Source organism: Somniosus microcephalus, chromosome 16 (assembly GCF_052327205.1).
Source record: "Somniosus microcephalus isolate GS21.2 chromosome 16, FLI_Smic_1.0, whole genome shotgun sequence".
Taxonomy (NCBI): Eukaryota; Metazoa; Chordata; class Chondrichthyes; order Squaliformes; family Somniosidae; genus Somniosus; species Somniosus microcephalus.
In genome coordinates this window covers 77,457,545-77,473,244 of record NC_141002.1, presented here as the reverse complement: position 1 = coordinate 77,473,244, position 15,700 = coordinate 77,457,545, and the positions used below count along the sequence as shown (strand labels likewise).

The window sequence follows — 15,700 nt, the reverse complement described above, 5'->3', positions numbered from 1 at the left end:
CCTTTTGCTGCCACAGTAAAGATTTTTGCTATGTAGGAAAATTTACATCGGTTTCTAAACCATTTGCATTACTTTGGGGAGTATGTAATAGAGTCAGAATGGTACAGAAGGAGGTCATTTGGCCCATCCAGTCTGTGCTGGATGTCTCTTACAAGCTGCAGAGATTGCTCAGTCTAGTTAATTTTACAATAAAGGACAGCAGTGTCTTGGCAAGAGAAACCTCCATTACTCTACCCCTTGAAAGTTTCTCCGACTTAATGGAATTATTATTATTATAATCTCATTCTTCAAATGTCATGTGTTGCTTACTTGTGTTATGCATTTCTTACACAGAACTTGAAACCGCAAGTTCCCTGCAGAGAACTGCTCTAATAAGGTAATTTATGAATTCTGCAAGACTTTTATGTTTGAACCTTTGATCAAATTGGCTCAGAATTGTTTTACTCCTGCAATGTTGGATAATACAGCTATTTTATGCCCTTCATTTCTTACCAATTGTAAGAGGTACCTTCAGTGACTACGAACAACAACTCGCTCTGAGGTTTGTCACCTCACAGTTCTTAATGCAAGAATTGCTGAGACTTGAAAATTCTTTGGGTTTAGCAGTTCTATTGCCCAATATTATATATTCTATCACCGCACAGTTATGCCATCTTTTTGTGCAGGCAAAGCAGATGTAATGTTCTATGATTGGGAATAGCTCCAACAAAGCTGTTTTAATCCAATTAATTCAAAAGTTGCATTCATCAGCTGCTTTCCCTAAGCAACCAGACTCATTATGCATGAGCAGAACAGGAATAGTTTACCAATGAAATATGCGACTTATATTTACTATTTTTAAAGACTACACTTTTCCATTTCAGAATTTTGCCCACCTTCATTGCATCAAGAATCAACTTCTCAAATACCCCCTGGCGGGCCTCTCCTTCTTGGCGATTCACAAACTCCAATTAATCCATGTATCTGTGGCCCACGTCCTTCTACTGATATTTACATCCATCCCCATCAAACTCAACTGGCTCACCAACCCCCAACATATTAATTTCAAGGACCTTGACCTCATCTTTAAATCCCCCCATGAACTGACACCTCTCAAGCTGAGCAATGTCTTCCGACTATATGGCCCAGCATGCCTCTTTCACTCCTCGGACTCCTTTGCTCCAGTCTGCCATTTGGGACAGACCCTTCAGCCACTATATCCCTTCCCTCTGGAACTCTCTTCAAACCAACCCCTGCCCCCACCCCTCTCCCCGTGCCCTCAAATGCTCCTTAAAACTCTTTGACCGCGCTGTTGGCCCGTCTCCTTAATTTCTCCTCCCCCTGCATGATGTCCTTTTTCTCCTCATTAAGCAGCTGAAACGTTATGCTAGTTGAAGGGTGTTATACAAATGCAAGCTGTTACTTTGCAGCTGATCTTCAAGAATAATATGAAGAACATAAGTTATGGTATATAATGACAAACCTTTAAAATGTTTCTAATATTTGTTGTTTTCGGTGACCAAAATGTAACTGTTTTCCCCCCAGCAGATTTTGAAGTACAGAATACTCTTTCAGACTCACTAAGAATCCACCTCAGGCCTTCAGTAACTGTGTTCTGTTTGTCTGTTGGGTTCCTCACTCGCCTGCTTCACATCGAGTTACATTTGACTGAAAGTATTGCTGCTAGACTTTTGTAGAGTGTTACAGAATCTGTGATCTAGTGTTTCCAATGCCTAAAAACAGCAAAGTTGCGAAGAGGGAACTGGACGAAGATGTCACAGAGTCTGTCAAGGATCTTCTTTCCAATGAGGACATGAATGACGATCAGTTTAAGAAGAGTGCATTATATGTAGATGATTCCCAGACTGACAGAGATGTGGACATTGAAGAAGGATCTGATGCTGAAGATGAAAGGCCTGCCTGGAATAGCAAACTTCAGTACATTCTGGCACAGGTTGGATTTTCTGTTGGTTTAGGCAATGTATGGCGATTCCCATACTTATGTCAAAAAAATGGTGGAGGTAAGTGTACAACCACCAACATAGTTTATCTTAGAGCTGCAAAACACATCGGGCAATAAAATAGTGTTCTCCTCAACGGAGATGAGATTTAGTTTATATAAAATAATTCTTTGCATTTTTCAAAACCTTGTCATTACTATGACCACTGTGTTTGAAATTTAGAAACTTGTTGCTTTATCTTATAATTAAGCATAATTAGTTTTAGGATTAACACCTGCATTCCAATCTCAAATTTATGTGCAGCCATGTCTAATAATTTAATTGGACCTGGAGTTTCTGTGATCTCTACTAAGCCTAAGAAGTATATCATGAAGCTCACTTATCCTATAGTGACACAAGCACTTCATAATGACTCCATTCTCTGCTTTGAACGACAAGGCTTGCTTGCACATTTAGGAAATGTTATACACACAGTTAAAAGAAAAGCAGATGAATGAATGTATGTCAGTTTGAATAGCTGTGTGTTAAATTCAATGGTTCTTAATATTGGTGGAAAACACATCTATGTGAAAGAAAAGTATAAAAAACTGATCTCAATGTAATAAACCTCCGCCAATTTACGTCACAAAATTGATGAATCAAAATTAATGTGTTTCACAAAAATATGGTACAGATCTTTGGGACTTTACAGTAAGTAAAATATCAGCAAAGACTGAGCTGCACAAAGAATTGATATGAGACAGTGATGGCAGGTTATAAAACCATGTTGTCTCTTCTTCAGGTGCCTACCTTGTGCCGTATTTGATTTTGCTGCTCATTATTGGGATACCACTGTTTTTCCTGGAGCTTGCAGTGGGTCAAAGAATCAGACGAGGCAGTATTGGTGTGTGGAATTACATCAGCCCAAGACTGGGAGGAATAGGATTTTCAAGCTGCATTGTATGTTGATTTTTTTTTTCTTTACATGATTTTTTTTGTTTTGTCTGTGCAAGTTCACAAAGCATGTTAACAATGCCTGAGGAAATACTTTGATCTTACCCCCATTTCTTCTGTAAAAAACGACAGAAAAAGTTATTTCTTCTTGATCCAATCACGTGAGCATTCTTTCACAAATGAAAGAAGTGATTCATGCCATGGTGTTTTAAGTCGTACCATCATATAATGGAGTACTCCGCAGTATGTGGAATTGCATCTTTCTTTTATCGCCTCACCCCTTTGAGTTCTTTAGAAGAAACAAAAATGTTCAGGGTTGCTTACAGTTACTATAAAATTACAGATCAGTCACAACTGTAATTGAAACTAACTGTGCATATAATTATGAGCTCTGATTTTGTGGCTAGCTCTTTGTGCAAAAAGTTGGTCAAAAGTGCACTGAGGTGATTGCTTGCAGTTATGTGGGGTCAGGTCATTTGAATAATGAGCATAAAATCTCAGTACAGCTTTGGCCTTCCATCGGCAGCTATCCTAATGGGAAATGCAGTGTTCAATTGCCACAACTTCTGTTGCTGCAATGAAGTGGCAGCTGGAAGTAAGACTGTTCAGAGGAAACTGAGTTTTAACGTCTTGCGCCTCAAGAAATCAAACCTAACCAGCAACAAAAATTAATGCACCAATGGAAATGTACAAATAGAAAAGCAGGGGCTGTGGGCCCATGACTCCTCAACCAGTACTCTCTACAAGTTCGATCCCTCATCAAGAGTGCTTGATGGGTGAATCAGCCTTATTAGGGGAATCATGACCCCAAAAAACAGATGGTTTGGGGTCGGGTGGGAGGTTAAAGTGTTAAAAAAATCTGAATCCCGACCCCAAACCGCTTCCTTCCAGTTTTAATGGGGGGGGACTGAGGAGCGGGCGGCCAATCCACTCTCAGGAGGCGGGTTAGCACTTTAAATATTCTAATGAGGCTGCGTGCCTCATTTTGAAGCTCCGTTTTAAATTTAAATGTGGGTGGCTGGGATTCCTGGGCCACAGGGAACCAGGCAGCTAAAGGAAGGCGAGGCATGCTGGATCCAGGGGGTAAGCGCTTTTCCACTTACCTGCTGGGTTCAGAGTTCCTGCCATGCCGACAGGCTCCACCCCCGACCCTTACGCCCACCGTCGCCAATCTCTCTCCCCAGCCTTCCCCCCACCCCCGCAAGGCTACTTATCCCACCACCACCCCCCCCGCCGGCTTCCGATCCCCCCCACACACTCCTGGACCGATCTCCCCCCTCCGACGATCCCTGGCCCTGACCCCCTCAGATGATCCCTGGCCCCCGACCCCCTCCGATGATCCCTGGCCTTCCTCCTCTCTGCTCCCCGGGCCTACCTGCCCAACAGCCAGCTAGCCTCTCAATCTGGCTGGCTGCAGGTAGGAAACAGAGAAAAAGAATATAAATCCGGCCTTGCCGTTAAATGGGAAACCTGTTCTGCCAGGTCCCAGCCCCGCAGCTCCCCCCTACCTGTCTCCAAGTAAAAATTCCGGCCATTATCTCTGTTTGGCCAAAGACCACTAGTTATTTCAAGTACTGCAATTCTCTAAAAGTTAGTACAGTATTAAAAATATCACTCTCTGTTTTACTAATTTGGTTTTTGGGGAAAGGAAAACCTTGGTACACTACAGAATGCAACAGTTTTAACTCTGTTATATGAAACAATGCTTATTGTGAACATGCACCATAACATCTTTCAGTCAAAACTCCAAACACGGTGTTGTATGTGGAGCAGAGTGTAATTAATAGTAGCTGCAACAGCACTTCACCATTCCTCTCCCCAGAACCTGCTAGGCTTTGCCTTATTTATCTAACTTCTCCCTTTTCTTCCCCAGGGATGGGAGGAGCCATTACTCCACCTTCCCACTCTCCAGTTTGTCAGGATTGTTACATAATGATATTGAAAACGAACCTGAATGTGTTATTCATCAATGATTTTATTCTTTACACACATTGTTAACATTAAGCAGTTTTGCCACACCATTATGAGAATTATCACTGGCTTTCTGTAGTGTACCAAAGGTGACATATGAGAAATGGAGGATCAAAAAGGCTCAATAAAATAACTCTCAAGCTTTCTTGTTAAACTTCCTATTTATAGCTGTATTTCTTCTAGTTACCCCTCATTGGTTTATTCTTCCCGTGTGACTCACTTGAACCCCAGTCCCCCGAGCTGCCAATTTGCATCTTCAAGCTGCAGGTTGCACTGTTTTCAATAGCTCCATTTGCCGGAGGCATCTGAAGATCAGGCCGTTGATTTGAAACCTTGCTGTCTCTTCCCGCTCTTGGCTGCTACCCAATTTTCTTTCCCTGTTCGCGATCCACCCTGAGAATTGATGCCATCTCCCTGCCTCCAATCTGTCCCCACCTAAAGGCCAGTAGTTGTCCCCTCTCCCTGCTGCCAATCTACACCCATTCCAATGAAGAGCAGATTGCCACTTTCTCAGCTGTGAACTGGGAGCCAGCACTAACTTCAAGGCATTTGCTGCATTTTTATTAAGCTAGTAAAAGCATCTTAAGTGCTTTAAAGAACTTCAAGCTGGTATCCAGGTCATATCTGGGAACATGGCAATAAGGCCTTTCTGCGAGCAGGGGCAGGTTGCCACAAAAGGTTTTCTTGGCACTGAGTTGGGAGCTTAGAGCATATATACTGTATGTCAGTAAATATAGAATGCCTATACTTTATTACTGACAAAGTCACCATATATCTCCCATTGCTCCCAGACCCTGGAAACCCACCAGTGCTCTCATGTCCCATAACCTCCCTGTCAATATTCCCATCCCCACTTCCAGGAATCTCTCTCCCAATTTTTCTAGCCCCCGGGATCCCCTTCCCGTGGCTCCACACCCAATTACAATTCTCCTAGATCCCACCCTCCCAACACAGCCACACCTTAGCAACTCCCTTCCTCTACTTCTAGATTCCCATCTTACAACTCCCATACCCTAGACCCCTCACTCCCACCACTCCCACACCCAAGGACCCCCTCTCCGTAATACTCCCAAAACTCAACAACCCTTTGATCCTCTCATGCCCCTCTCCCAGGAGTCCCAGACTCCAGAACCGCTCTCCCAACATCACCCTTACTGATCTATAAAGCGGGATACTTTATCATCTTCCTATATATCCTGGGTTTAAAAAAAATTAAGGCATAAAATTCAACGCATAGCTAAATGAACATAGAATGATCAAGACCCATTGATTTACAATTCCAAGAAAATATGGATGTATCCATTCAAACTGGAAAATGCCACCAAATCTCCCATAATAGAGTGCAATAAAAATGCAGTCTGACTGATTCATCAATCACCATAAATCAGTGATCTGGATATATTCTACATTCATTGGTGTAAATCAGCATATTCTCTGAATGTTTAGCAGCACCTTGGGAAATACATGTCCCATAGCGTTGTTCAGAGTATTGGAGCTTACATTATTTTAAAAGGATAGGAGCATTATACTGTGCAACACACAGTATTATTCTGCCGCTGAAGTGCAGCTGTGTGTAACTTAGGGGGGAATTTTAACCCCCAAGGGCAGGTGGCAAGGTAAAAAAATGTAAAATTCTCAAACCCGACCCCAACCCACCCACTTCTGGTTTTAATGGAGGCAGTTTGGGGGGTGGGTCAGTCACAAATCTTTTAAGGAGGCTGCGTGCCTCTATTTTACCTGGATTTAAATTTTCAACACGGAGGCCAGGAATCCTGGGCCTCGGGAAGCCCGACAGCTATAAGGAGGTGAGAAGAGCTGGAACCATGAGGAAAGTGTCTTTATTGCACTGCTTTTGGGCAAGGAGGAGCCGGACTGTTTCCCCCAGGCCTAACAAGCTTACCTCAATGCGATCGGACACCCATGATCAGCCGCCGATCCCTATGTGATCTCCGATTTGACTCCCGATGTCCGAGCCCCCCATGATTCACGATTTCCCCCCCCCCACCCCTCCTGTGTTTTCTGGTCTGGCCCAACCCCCTAGCAATGTCAGGATTACCTGGCATTCGCTCCCCTGCAGCTTTCCCGCCCAACAGACAGCCTCTGAATCTGACCTGTTGAAAAAAATTTTAACAACGTCCTGCGGTTAATTTCTGTAATACGTCCGGGAAACCCATAATTCCAGGTTTTACTTCCAAAAATCCAACCGGCACCCGCCCTCCTCCCAGCCCCGAGAAAATATCAGGGCCTTAATGCGTCCCTTTAAGGCAAAAAGTTGCCATTGTGGTACCTTCTTGGTCAATTAGAAACTAATTATTATTAGACATCTTTAGGCCAATTACAGGCCAGATTAGCTTTTGTTTTTCTATACTATTTAAACTGCGACTCCTGAAATCAATTAGAAAATATTTTTTGTTTTATTGTTAGTGGGGAAGATTATCTGTACTTTAGAAATAATTGGCTTTATTTTTTAAGTGTGAAACAGAAATTTGCATGTGTGACAGCGTGACACAGGAAGTGTGATGAATGTGTTCCAAAACTTTTAGAAATACAAGAGATACATATAACTGTATATACCAGAATGCAGGTTCTTGGTGAAGCTGTATTGCTACTCCAATCTCTCAGTTGCCCTTCATATACACAATGCACAGCCCCGACTTCCTCCCACTTTGACACAACCCAGCTTTACTTTCACACTCCCACTGATTTATTCAAAGGTCTGACGTTTCATTAAAATACTGCATATTAAAAAGGGGCAGCTATGCAAAAAAATGCAGAGTGCTTATTAGAACATAAGAACATAAGAAATAGAAGCCGGAGTAGGCCATTCGGCCCTTCGAGCCTGCTCCGCCATTCAGTGAGATTATGGCTGATCTTCTGCCTCGATTCCATTCACTGGCCTTATCGCCATATCCCTTGATGCCCTTACTAGTCAGAAATCTATCGACTTCTGTTTTGAATATATCCAATGACTGAGCCTCCACAGCCCTCTGGGGTAGAGAATTCCAAAGATTCACCACCCTCTGTGTGAAGAAATGTCTTCTCATCTCAGTACTGAATGGCCTACCCTTTATCCTGAGGCTGTGGCCCCTGGTTCTAGACTCCCCAGCCAAGGGAAACATTCTCCCAGCATCCACCCTATCAAGCCCTGTACATAAGAACATAAGAACATAAGAAGTAGGAGCAGGAGTAGGCCATACGGCCCCTCGGGCCTGCTCCGCCATTCAATAGGATCATGGCTGATCCGAATCTAGACTCACGTCCACTTCCCTGCCCGCTCCCCGTAACCCCTAATTCCCTTATCTGCTAGGAAACTGTCTTATCTCCATTTTAAATTTATTTTTTGTTTTTCTGCACTTAAATACATGGCAGATCTAAATAAAATTGCTGCCCCCTTTTCATTAGTGACTAATTAATTAAATAAGTGGAATAGACTACTAATGTGATTTCTTTTAATTCATTGAAAGTCACATTGTAGAAAACAAACCCGTTTCTTTGATGGTCATGACTCAACAGGCACAAGAAATTTATTCGCTATAGAAAACTGGAAAACTATAGAATGCTTTAATTTTGTGCATTCATATCAAATCTCTACTTTAACAGGCGTCAGCTCTGCGTTAAAAGGAATTTGATATGTCTACATTAAATATTTGGATAATAATATTGCACAGCATAATTTGCAGATTATAATTGTTCTAAATGATAAGGAAAATTTTCAAAATATTAATAACATAAATTCAGTGCGGTATCTTATATTTAACAGAATGAAAGGATTGTAAAATACATCTTGGTGATTTGATTGTAGGTGTGCTTCTTTGTAGCTCTGTACTACAATGTCATTATTGGCTGGAGCTTCTTTTACTTGTCCAAGTCCTTTCAGCATCCACTGCCCTGGGATCAGTGTCCCTTGGAGAAAAATGGCACCAAGACCTGTGAGTATACAACAGCAGATGTCCTGTTGTTATACGAGATGCCATTGTGTATTAAGTGATGGAAACAATGTGATGTCTTTCGGTTTGTTTCAGTTGTTGTGCCTGAATGTGAAAAAAGCTCCGCCACTACCTATTTCTGGTATAGAGAAGCGTTGGATATATCGAACTCCATCTCAGAGAGTGGTGGTCTGAACTGGAAGATGACTATCTGCCTCTTCATAGCTTGGCTTATGGTGTGTCTTGCCATGATCAAAGGCATTCAATCTTCAGGAAAGGTTAGTGTTTTTCTTGACTCTGCCAGAATTAATCACTGTATTAAGATTTCCAACTTTAATTTGTCTGTAATATACCTATTTTGCAGTGAGGCAAAATATTTATTTTCTATTCACATCTGTAAATATGAATGTTAACATTTATATATTTTTATGTAGAATATTGTGAAGTAGAAATTACAGTCCTGAAAATTTCCAGGTCTGCTCCCAGTGTGGAGTCTCGCTCAACGGAAGCACACATTGGAGGATTAAGCATGGAGATCAGTGTGCTTGATTCATAGTACTCCCAATGTTCTGGCCATTAATTTTAATATATTGTTTAGCCCTGAAATTGAGAGAATCCAGTCCTCTGGATACAGAAACTCACAATTTCAGGACTAAAGCCTACAAAACCGAAATTCTTCATTTAACATGAAGAGTTGTCAACCTGGTTAGACTTTTTAATTTGGGGGAATAAGAATGCTTCCATATTTCTTAACAAGTAATTAATCTATACGTAATATATTCCAAAATTAGCACTTCCACTTTGAACTGATGTGTTCTTTGCTAGATCTAGCCAAGCCATGAAAAAAGCTTGAGCTGCTCCTATTGCCGTTCCTATGCTGGGCTTGGACTAAGTTTGGTATTCAAAAACTATAGGGTGGATGTCACAAATCCATGCTCCAGTGAATTTATGGTATGTCCTTGATTTGAATGTGAACTGAATCATATGAGGGCTCACTTGATCAGAACACGCCAGCAACCATCGAACAATTGGTAGAGAGACTACAACGCTGTAGCTGTTGAAACAACATTACATTTGCACGCTTCCAGTTACATCCCCTAGTTTCTTTGCAGCCTCTTGGCACCACCTGCTCGCTAGTTCACACCTCCATTACGCTGAGAATGAGGATAAATGTTACATGTAAATGTGACCACTATCTCACCGTTCCAGATGTCACCAACAAATATTGGTGTTTGTTATGTGTGTTGTTTACTTAGAGTAGCTCAGGTTCCATTTTGGCTCTTTGGGTCAAGAGATAATTCTACTTAAGCATCTCTGGCTTTAAGAACATAAGAAATAGGAGCAGGAGTAGGCCATTCGGCCCCTCGAGCCTGCCCAGTGTGCTTACCCGGCTCTATTCTTTTCCTCCATCTCCTCCCACCTCCAAGCAGTTATTCTCTATCCATCTCCCACAACAGTGCATCCCCTCTCTTCTTGCCCCACTCAAAATAATGCACCTTTCTTCCCTCCACATACCACCAGTGTCTTTTTAGCCCCCAAATCAGGCCCCCAAGAAAGTGGGGCCAATTTTTGTCTCACTACCCCACCATTTACAACTGTAAATGGAATCAGGTGGAAGAATAATTAAAATATTCAAGCAGGAGTCCGCTGACATTGTCTGGACCCCAAGGCCTGTTTTCTGTCAGTCAGCACTGCAGTGTTACTCTCTTAACCTGTCCACAAACCATGGGCGGTACAGGTCGGGAGGAGGCCATTATAGCATGCTTTAAAGAGATTTTTAGCTGCAGTCAGGAAAAGCTGAAGCAGGTCTGGCACATGTTTCCTTCAATCTCGTGAGAGTTCGGAGCCTTAAAATCCATCTCCTTGCTGGCATGTGTGCTCATAAAATGTCTCCGCTGCTGAAGTCTGCCGCTCTATTTAACTCCCGTTGCTTCCTTTAAGGTGCAGCTGTATGCCAATGTTGGGCATTTGTCCTGCCAGGTTTCCCACCTTCCCAAATGTCAAGCTCCCTATAAGCAGCTCACTGATAGCTCGCCTTTTCTATTTAAATGTGGCTATAACAACCAAAATCAATCGGGCCTCCTGCCAACGTTATTAAGCAAGCGGAGATGCCCTGCCCCCATCTGCCCCCCACACCAAAATCAGCCACTGTATCTTTAGCTTTCTCTTTCCCTCTCAAGGGCTCGCTCTTCCTCTCCCATCCACCCTCAATTGGATCTATCCCTTTCCCTTCCCTCAACACCATGGGGTAAATTTTCATCTTCACCACCTGAATGGCAATCATGGAATGAAAATCAGACAGGTTTTACAAAAGGCTGAGGTTCTGTCCCACCAGGTGATCCCCCCAGACGGTGAAGATGAAAATTTACCCCCATTACTGAAATAAAGCCAGGAGCTCATTCACTGGAGACGGAATCCCTGTGCACGCATGTCCCAGGGAGTCTGTGTTACATGAAAAAAGTGTATCCTTTTTTATGGGTTTGAGCCCCAGCCATGCAATAGTTCTTAGGAATTGTAGTCTTTCCCGTGAACATGCAGTTTGTTGGTTTACATTGGGGTCTCTGAACATGGAACGTTAGGTGATTGTGTGGAGATGGTTAGGTATGGGTGAGAAGGCTGGACTCGAAGTTCAGGAAATCATAAGGGGAGAGGAATTGGAGCGGAGTTAATGGGTATGTTTATGATTTATGTGAATATTTTATGTTTACCTTTAATTTTAGGTCATGGTGGGGTGGGGGGAAAGAGGAACTGTCATGTCAGACTGGAGGATGGTAGACAGTGGTGTTCCCCAAGGGTCAGTGCTGGGGCCACTGCTTTTTTTGATATATATAAATGACCTGGATATTGGAATACAGAGTAAAATTTCAAAATTTGCCGATGACACCAAACTTGGGTGTGTGGCAAACAATGAGGATGATACCAATCAACTGCAACAGGATATAGAAAGGCTAGCAGAATGGGCAGACAAGTGGCAGATGGAATTTAATACAGAGAATTGTGAGGTGATGCATTTTGGCAGAAGGAACAGGGAGAGGCAATATATACTTAATGGCACAGTTTTAAAGAGTGTGCAGGGACAGAGGGACCTGGGAGTTAATGTGCATAGGTCCCTGAAGGTGGCAGGACATATTGAGAGAGTGGTTAGCAAACCATATGGGATCTTGGGCTTCATAAATAGAGGTATTGAGTACAAAAGTAGAGAAGTTATGCTGAACATTTATAAAGCGCTGGTTAGGCCACAATTGGAGTATTGCGTCCAGTTCTGGTCACCACACTTTAGGAAGGATATGAAGGCCCTTAAGAGGGTGCAGAGGAGATTTACCAGAATGGTTCCAGGGATGGGGGATCTTAGCTACAAGGGCAGGTTGGAGAAGCTGGATTTGCTTTCATTAGAGCAAAGGAGGTTGAGGGGTGATTTGATAGAGGTGTACAAGATTATGATGGGTTTGGATAGGCTAGATGGGGAAAGGCTGTTCCCACTAGTTGATGGTACAAGGACTAGGGGACACAGATTTAAGGTTTTGGGCAAGAGATACAGAGGGGATGTGAGGAAAAACTTTTTTACGCAGAGAGTGGTGAGGACCTGGAATTCGCTGCCGACGGAAGTGGAGACACTCAATGTTTTCAAGGGGAGACTAGATAGGCACTTGAGGGAAATAAACTTGCAGGGCTACAGGGATAGAGCGGGGGAGTTGGACTGACTGGATTGATCCACAGAGAGCCGGTTACGGACTCGATGGGCCGAATGGCCTCCTTCTGTGCCGTATGACCATGACTCTATGGTGGGGTGGGGGGAAAGAGGAACTGTCATGTCTGGTGTTTCAATTTTTTCCCCCCTCAAATGTGATTGGCTGGAGAATGTGAAATTAGGAAGAATTGTTTTGTACGTATGATTGATGAATACCAAAAAATAAGAATATAGACACTTAGCCAACAAGAAAAAGCAAATTGACAGAGACATGGCAGTCATGACATAGATGATAGCCTGAACATACATGACAGACACAAGAAATGTAAATCTAACCATACAAGGATAAGCAGTGGCCTTGTGAAGACATTTTGTTTTCCAGTATAATTTCCAGGATGTATTACCAGAAAAAATAAACAAGTTTAGAGCTTGGTAGACAATTCAATGTTCTGTATTTATAAAATTAGTCGAAATGTACCTTGCTACTGCCTACATCTTCAACAGTGGGATTGATAGGGCTGTTTCCTGCCTTATAGCAGCTATCTTTTTGGTAAAAGAAAGGTTGTTTGTAATATGTAATATTAAAATCTATACATGTTTGTATGGAAGTCCTTTGCCTGTCATTTATTAAACTGTTTATTTGAAACAGGCTAAACTGGTAAAAAAGAAAGACTTTATTTATACAGCGCCTTGCGTGACCGCAGGAGGTCTCAAAGTGCTTTACAGCCAATGAAGTACTTTTGAAGTGTAGTCACTGTTGTAATGTAGGAAATGCGGCAATTTGCGCACAGCAAGCTCCCACAAACATAATTTGTTTTTGAGATGTTGATTGAGGTATAAATATTGGCCAGAACACTGGGGGTAACTCCCCTGCTGTTCTTCGAAATAGTGCCATGGGATCTTTTACGCCCACGGTTTAGCGCCTCATCCGAAAGGCGGCACCTCTGACAGTGCAGCACTCCCTCAGCACTGCACTGGAGTGTCAGCCTAGATTTTTGTGCTCTAGTCTCTGGAGTGGGACTTGAACCCACTGAGCCACAGCTGTCACTTGGTAGCAATGTTCCCTGTAGGCTGCACTATGTTTTGCGCGGCCTGTTTCTTTCAGTGCACGGTCCCTTTAAATTTGTGCGGTATTTCCAATGTAAAAGCTTGTGAGCGGCCTGCGTGGGACCGTGCAGATTACTGCGTGGTTGCGCACGCGTGCAGCTTAGAGAGAGCATTGCTTGGTAGACAGAGGAATTTTTATAAAAAACACATTTGGTTCCTTGCTCTCTTCTATAAAGTAACTTAGATAACACCAGACTCTCTCTGCAGACAAAGGCTAAATATTTATTCACATAGAAGATCCCCATTTTCCATTCTAAGGAGTTAGGTTCCGATATTGCCAGCTATTTCCCCCCCTGGAAGCAGAGGTCCTGATTGTAGCCATTGGTTGCCCTTAGAAGCAAGGAAGCTCCTCAGCCATCCGTCTGTGAAAGCACCCACAGTGAAGCAGGCTAGATTTAAATGAGATTGGCTCCAAAGTGCGGTTGTAAGATTGCTGGCTGCTCAGAACTCAGAATTTTAATGATGCCATCTGCCCAGCGATGCTCATTTAATCCTACAGCAGGACTTCATCTGTGCAGAGGAGTTTATGACTTGAGTAATGAAAAGGACTTAATAATTTTTTTAAATAATTTCTTTGTATCGTGCTTTTTTCTACCCCCATGTCAGTTGTCCAATCTCATTTCATACACAAATTAAGGGGGAAAATGAAAAAAAAAACCTACAGCATGGCACTTCTTCACCCTTTTGTGCACAGCCCTTTACAATTTCTGGAACTTTCTTTCACATGGGCTCCTCTTTTGTCCTTCGTGTTCTGCTTTCATTAACCTCTAGCTGAAAGTTTATTTCAATACACAAGCAGAAACCCATGAGGAGTAGGTGGCTGTGCATTTACTGCGGTGTTAAACACGCATCAGGTGATTTTAAACCATGTGATCTCCAGCACAGCTACCCTTAACACCCGCATTCTGTATATACGAGTGTTTCCTTTCCCCAATGTCACTTCAACATGTGTCATGCATCAGTGTGTACTATGCGTTTACCCACACAGTGTTAGTTAACCCTTACTCAGCTCCCTGAGGGAGATGCACTACTTCAACAGATCGCCCCACCTTGCACACATATTAAAATTAATATGTGGATGCAGATAAGTGCTATTCAGCCTCAGTATTCCGGCCATAAGCACAGAGGTGTACTGGTCAGAAGAAAATTCAGCTAACGGTCTGATTTCCAGATCCTAAAATTGATGGCACAGTGGAGCGTCCAATTATCCCCTTCCTTATTTTCTGCCAGAATTTTTGCAGGACCACCCCTTGCACAGGATATCCCCACACTCCACAGTCCACTAGTACCAATCTCCTCCTGTTTGGCATAAACCAACCCGACAGTCGAAAAGAGATTAAATTCAAATGTTATTATTTATATTTTTCTTCATTACCATCTCAAGGATTTTGCTGTACCATCAAGCAAGACCAAATTTTGGGACCTTTCGACTACCTATTATCCCCTTGGCGGGGAGTCTCTCCTCCATTGCTGCCTTCATTATGGCAGATAACGATGGTTCCACTTTTTTTTTAATCGTTATCGGCACCAGACAATTCTATGGTGGAAACAAAAACTGTAACTTAATTTATGGAGCTACAAAACGTATTGTATATAATTTTCAAAAGACATGTTTGCACTTATATGATGTTTTATATCACAAGTAATGGCTTTTGGAGAGCAGAGACATTTGTCATGCAGTAGTCACTCTCTGTTAGCAATGTCCAATGGATATCAATGCGCTGAATGAGCAGTTCATCCATTTTCGGTGGTATCAAAAGGATTGTTGGGCCGGACACCACAAGTACTCCCTACACTTCTTCAGACTAGCATTTGTGCAGCACCATTTCTGGAAAGTGGTTTGATTGCTCCCGTACCTCATATAGCTATCCTTCCTTATTTTGAGATTGAAAATCATGGAATAAAAATATTCACAGGAAAAACAGCCAAGATATTCCAGGAGCATTGCATTCATTTAAAAAAATGCCCCTTGGGAGGCCACAGACCCTCATTTAAAGGATGAAATGGGCTTATAGCCTCCTCCGTCTTAGCGTACTGCATGGTAGGCCCGCCATGCACTCATGGTCAATAGGCCGAACCTATGCTAACTATTCAGATCTTCCCACTCAACAAAAGTAATAAAATAGGTTGATTTA

The 15,700-nt window shown here is 42.6% G+C and overlaps 1 protein-coding gene across 1 annotated transcript in view; it reads left to right on the top strand.

The window, feature by feature from the left end:
* The window catches only part of slc6a15 (solute carrier family 6 member 15), a 44,555-nt gene that overhangs the window by 8,599 nt on the left and 20,256 nt on the right, over nucleotides 1-15,700 (top strand). The window contains exons 2-6 of the mRNA XM_086009297.1: nucleotides 334-376; nucleotides 1,528-2,000; nucleotides 2,722-2,879; nucleotides 8,647-8,773; nucleotides 8,867-9,048. Of these exons, the coding sequence (XP_085865423.1) occupies nucleotides 1,709-2,000; nucleotides 2,722-2,879; nucleotides 8,647-8,773; nucleotides 8,867-9,048 (759 nt within the window). The 5' untranslated portion in view covers nucleotides 334-376; nucleotides 1,528-1,708. The remainder of the gene's footprint in view (nucleotides 1-333; nucleotides 377-1,527; nucleotides 2,001-2,721; nucleotides 2,880-8,646; nucleotides 8,774-8,866; nucleotides 9,049-15,700) is intronic.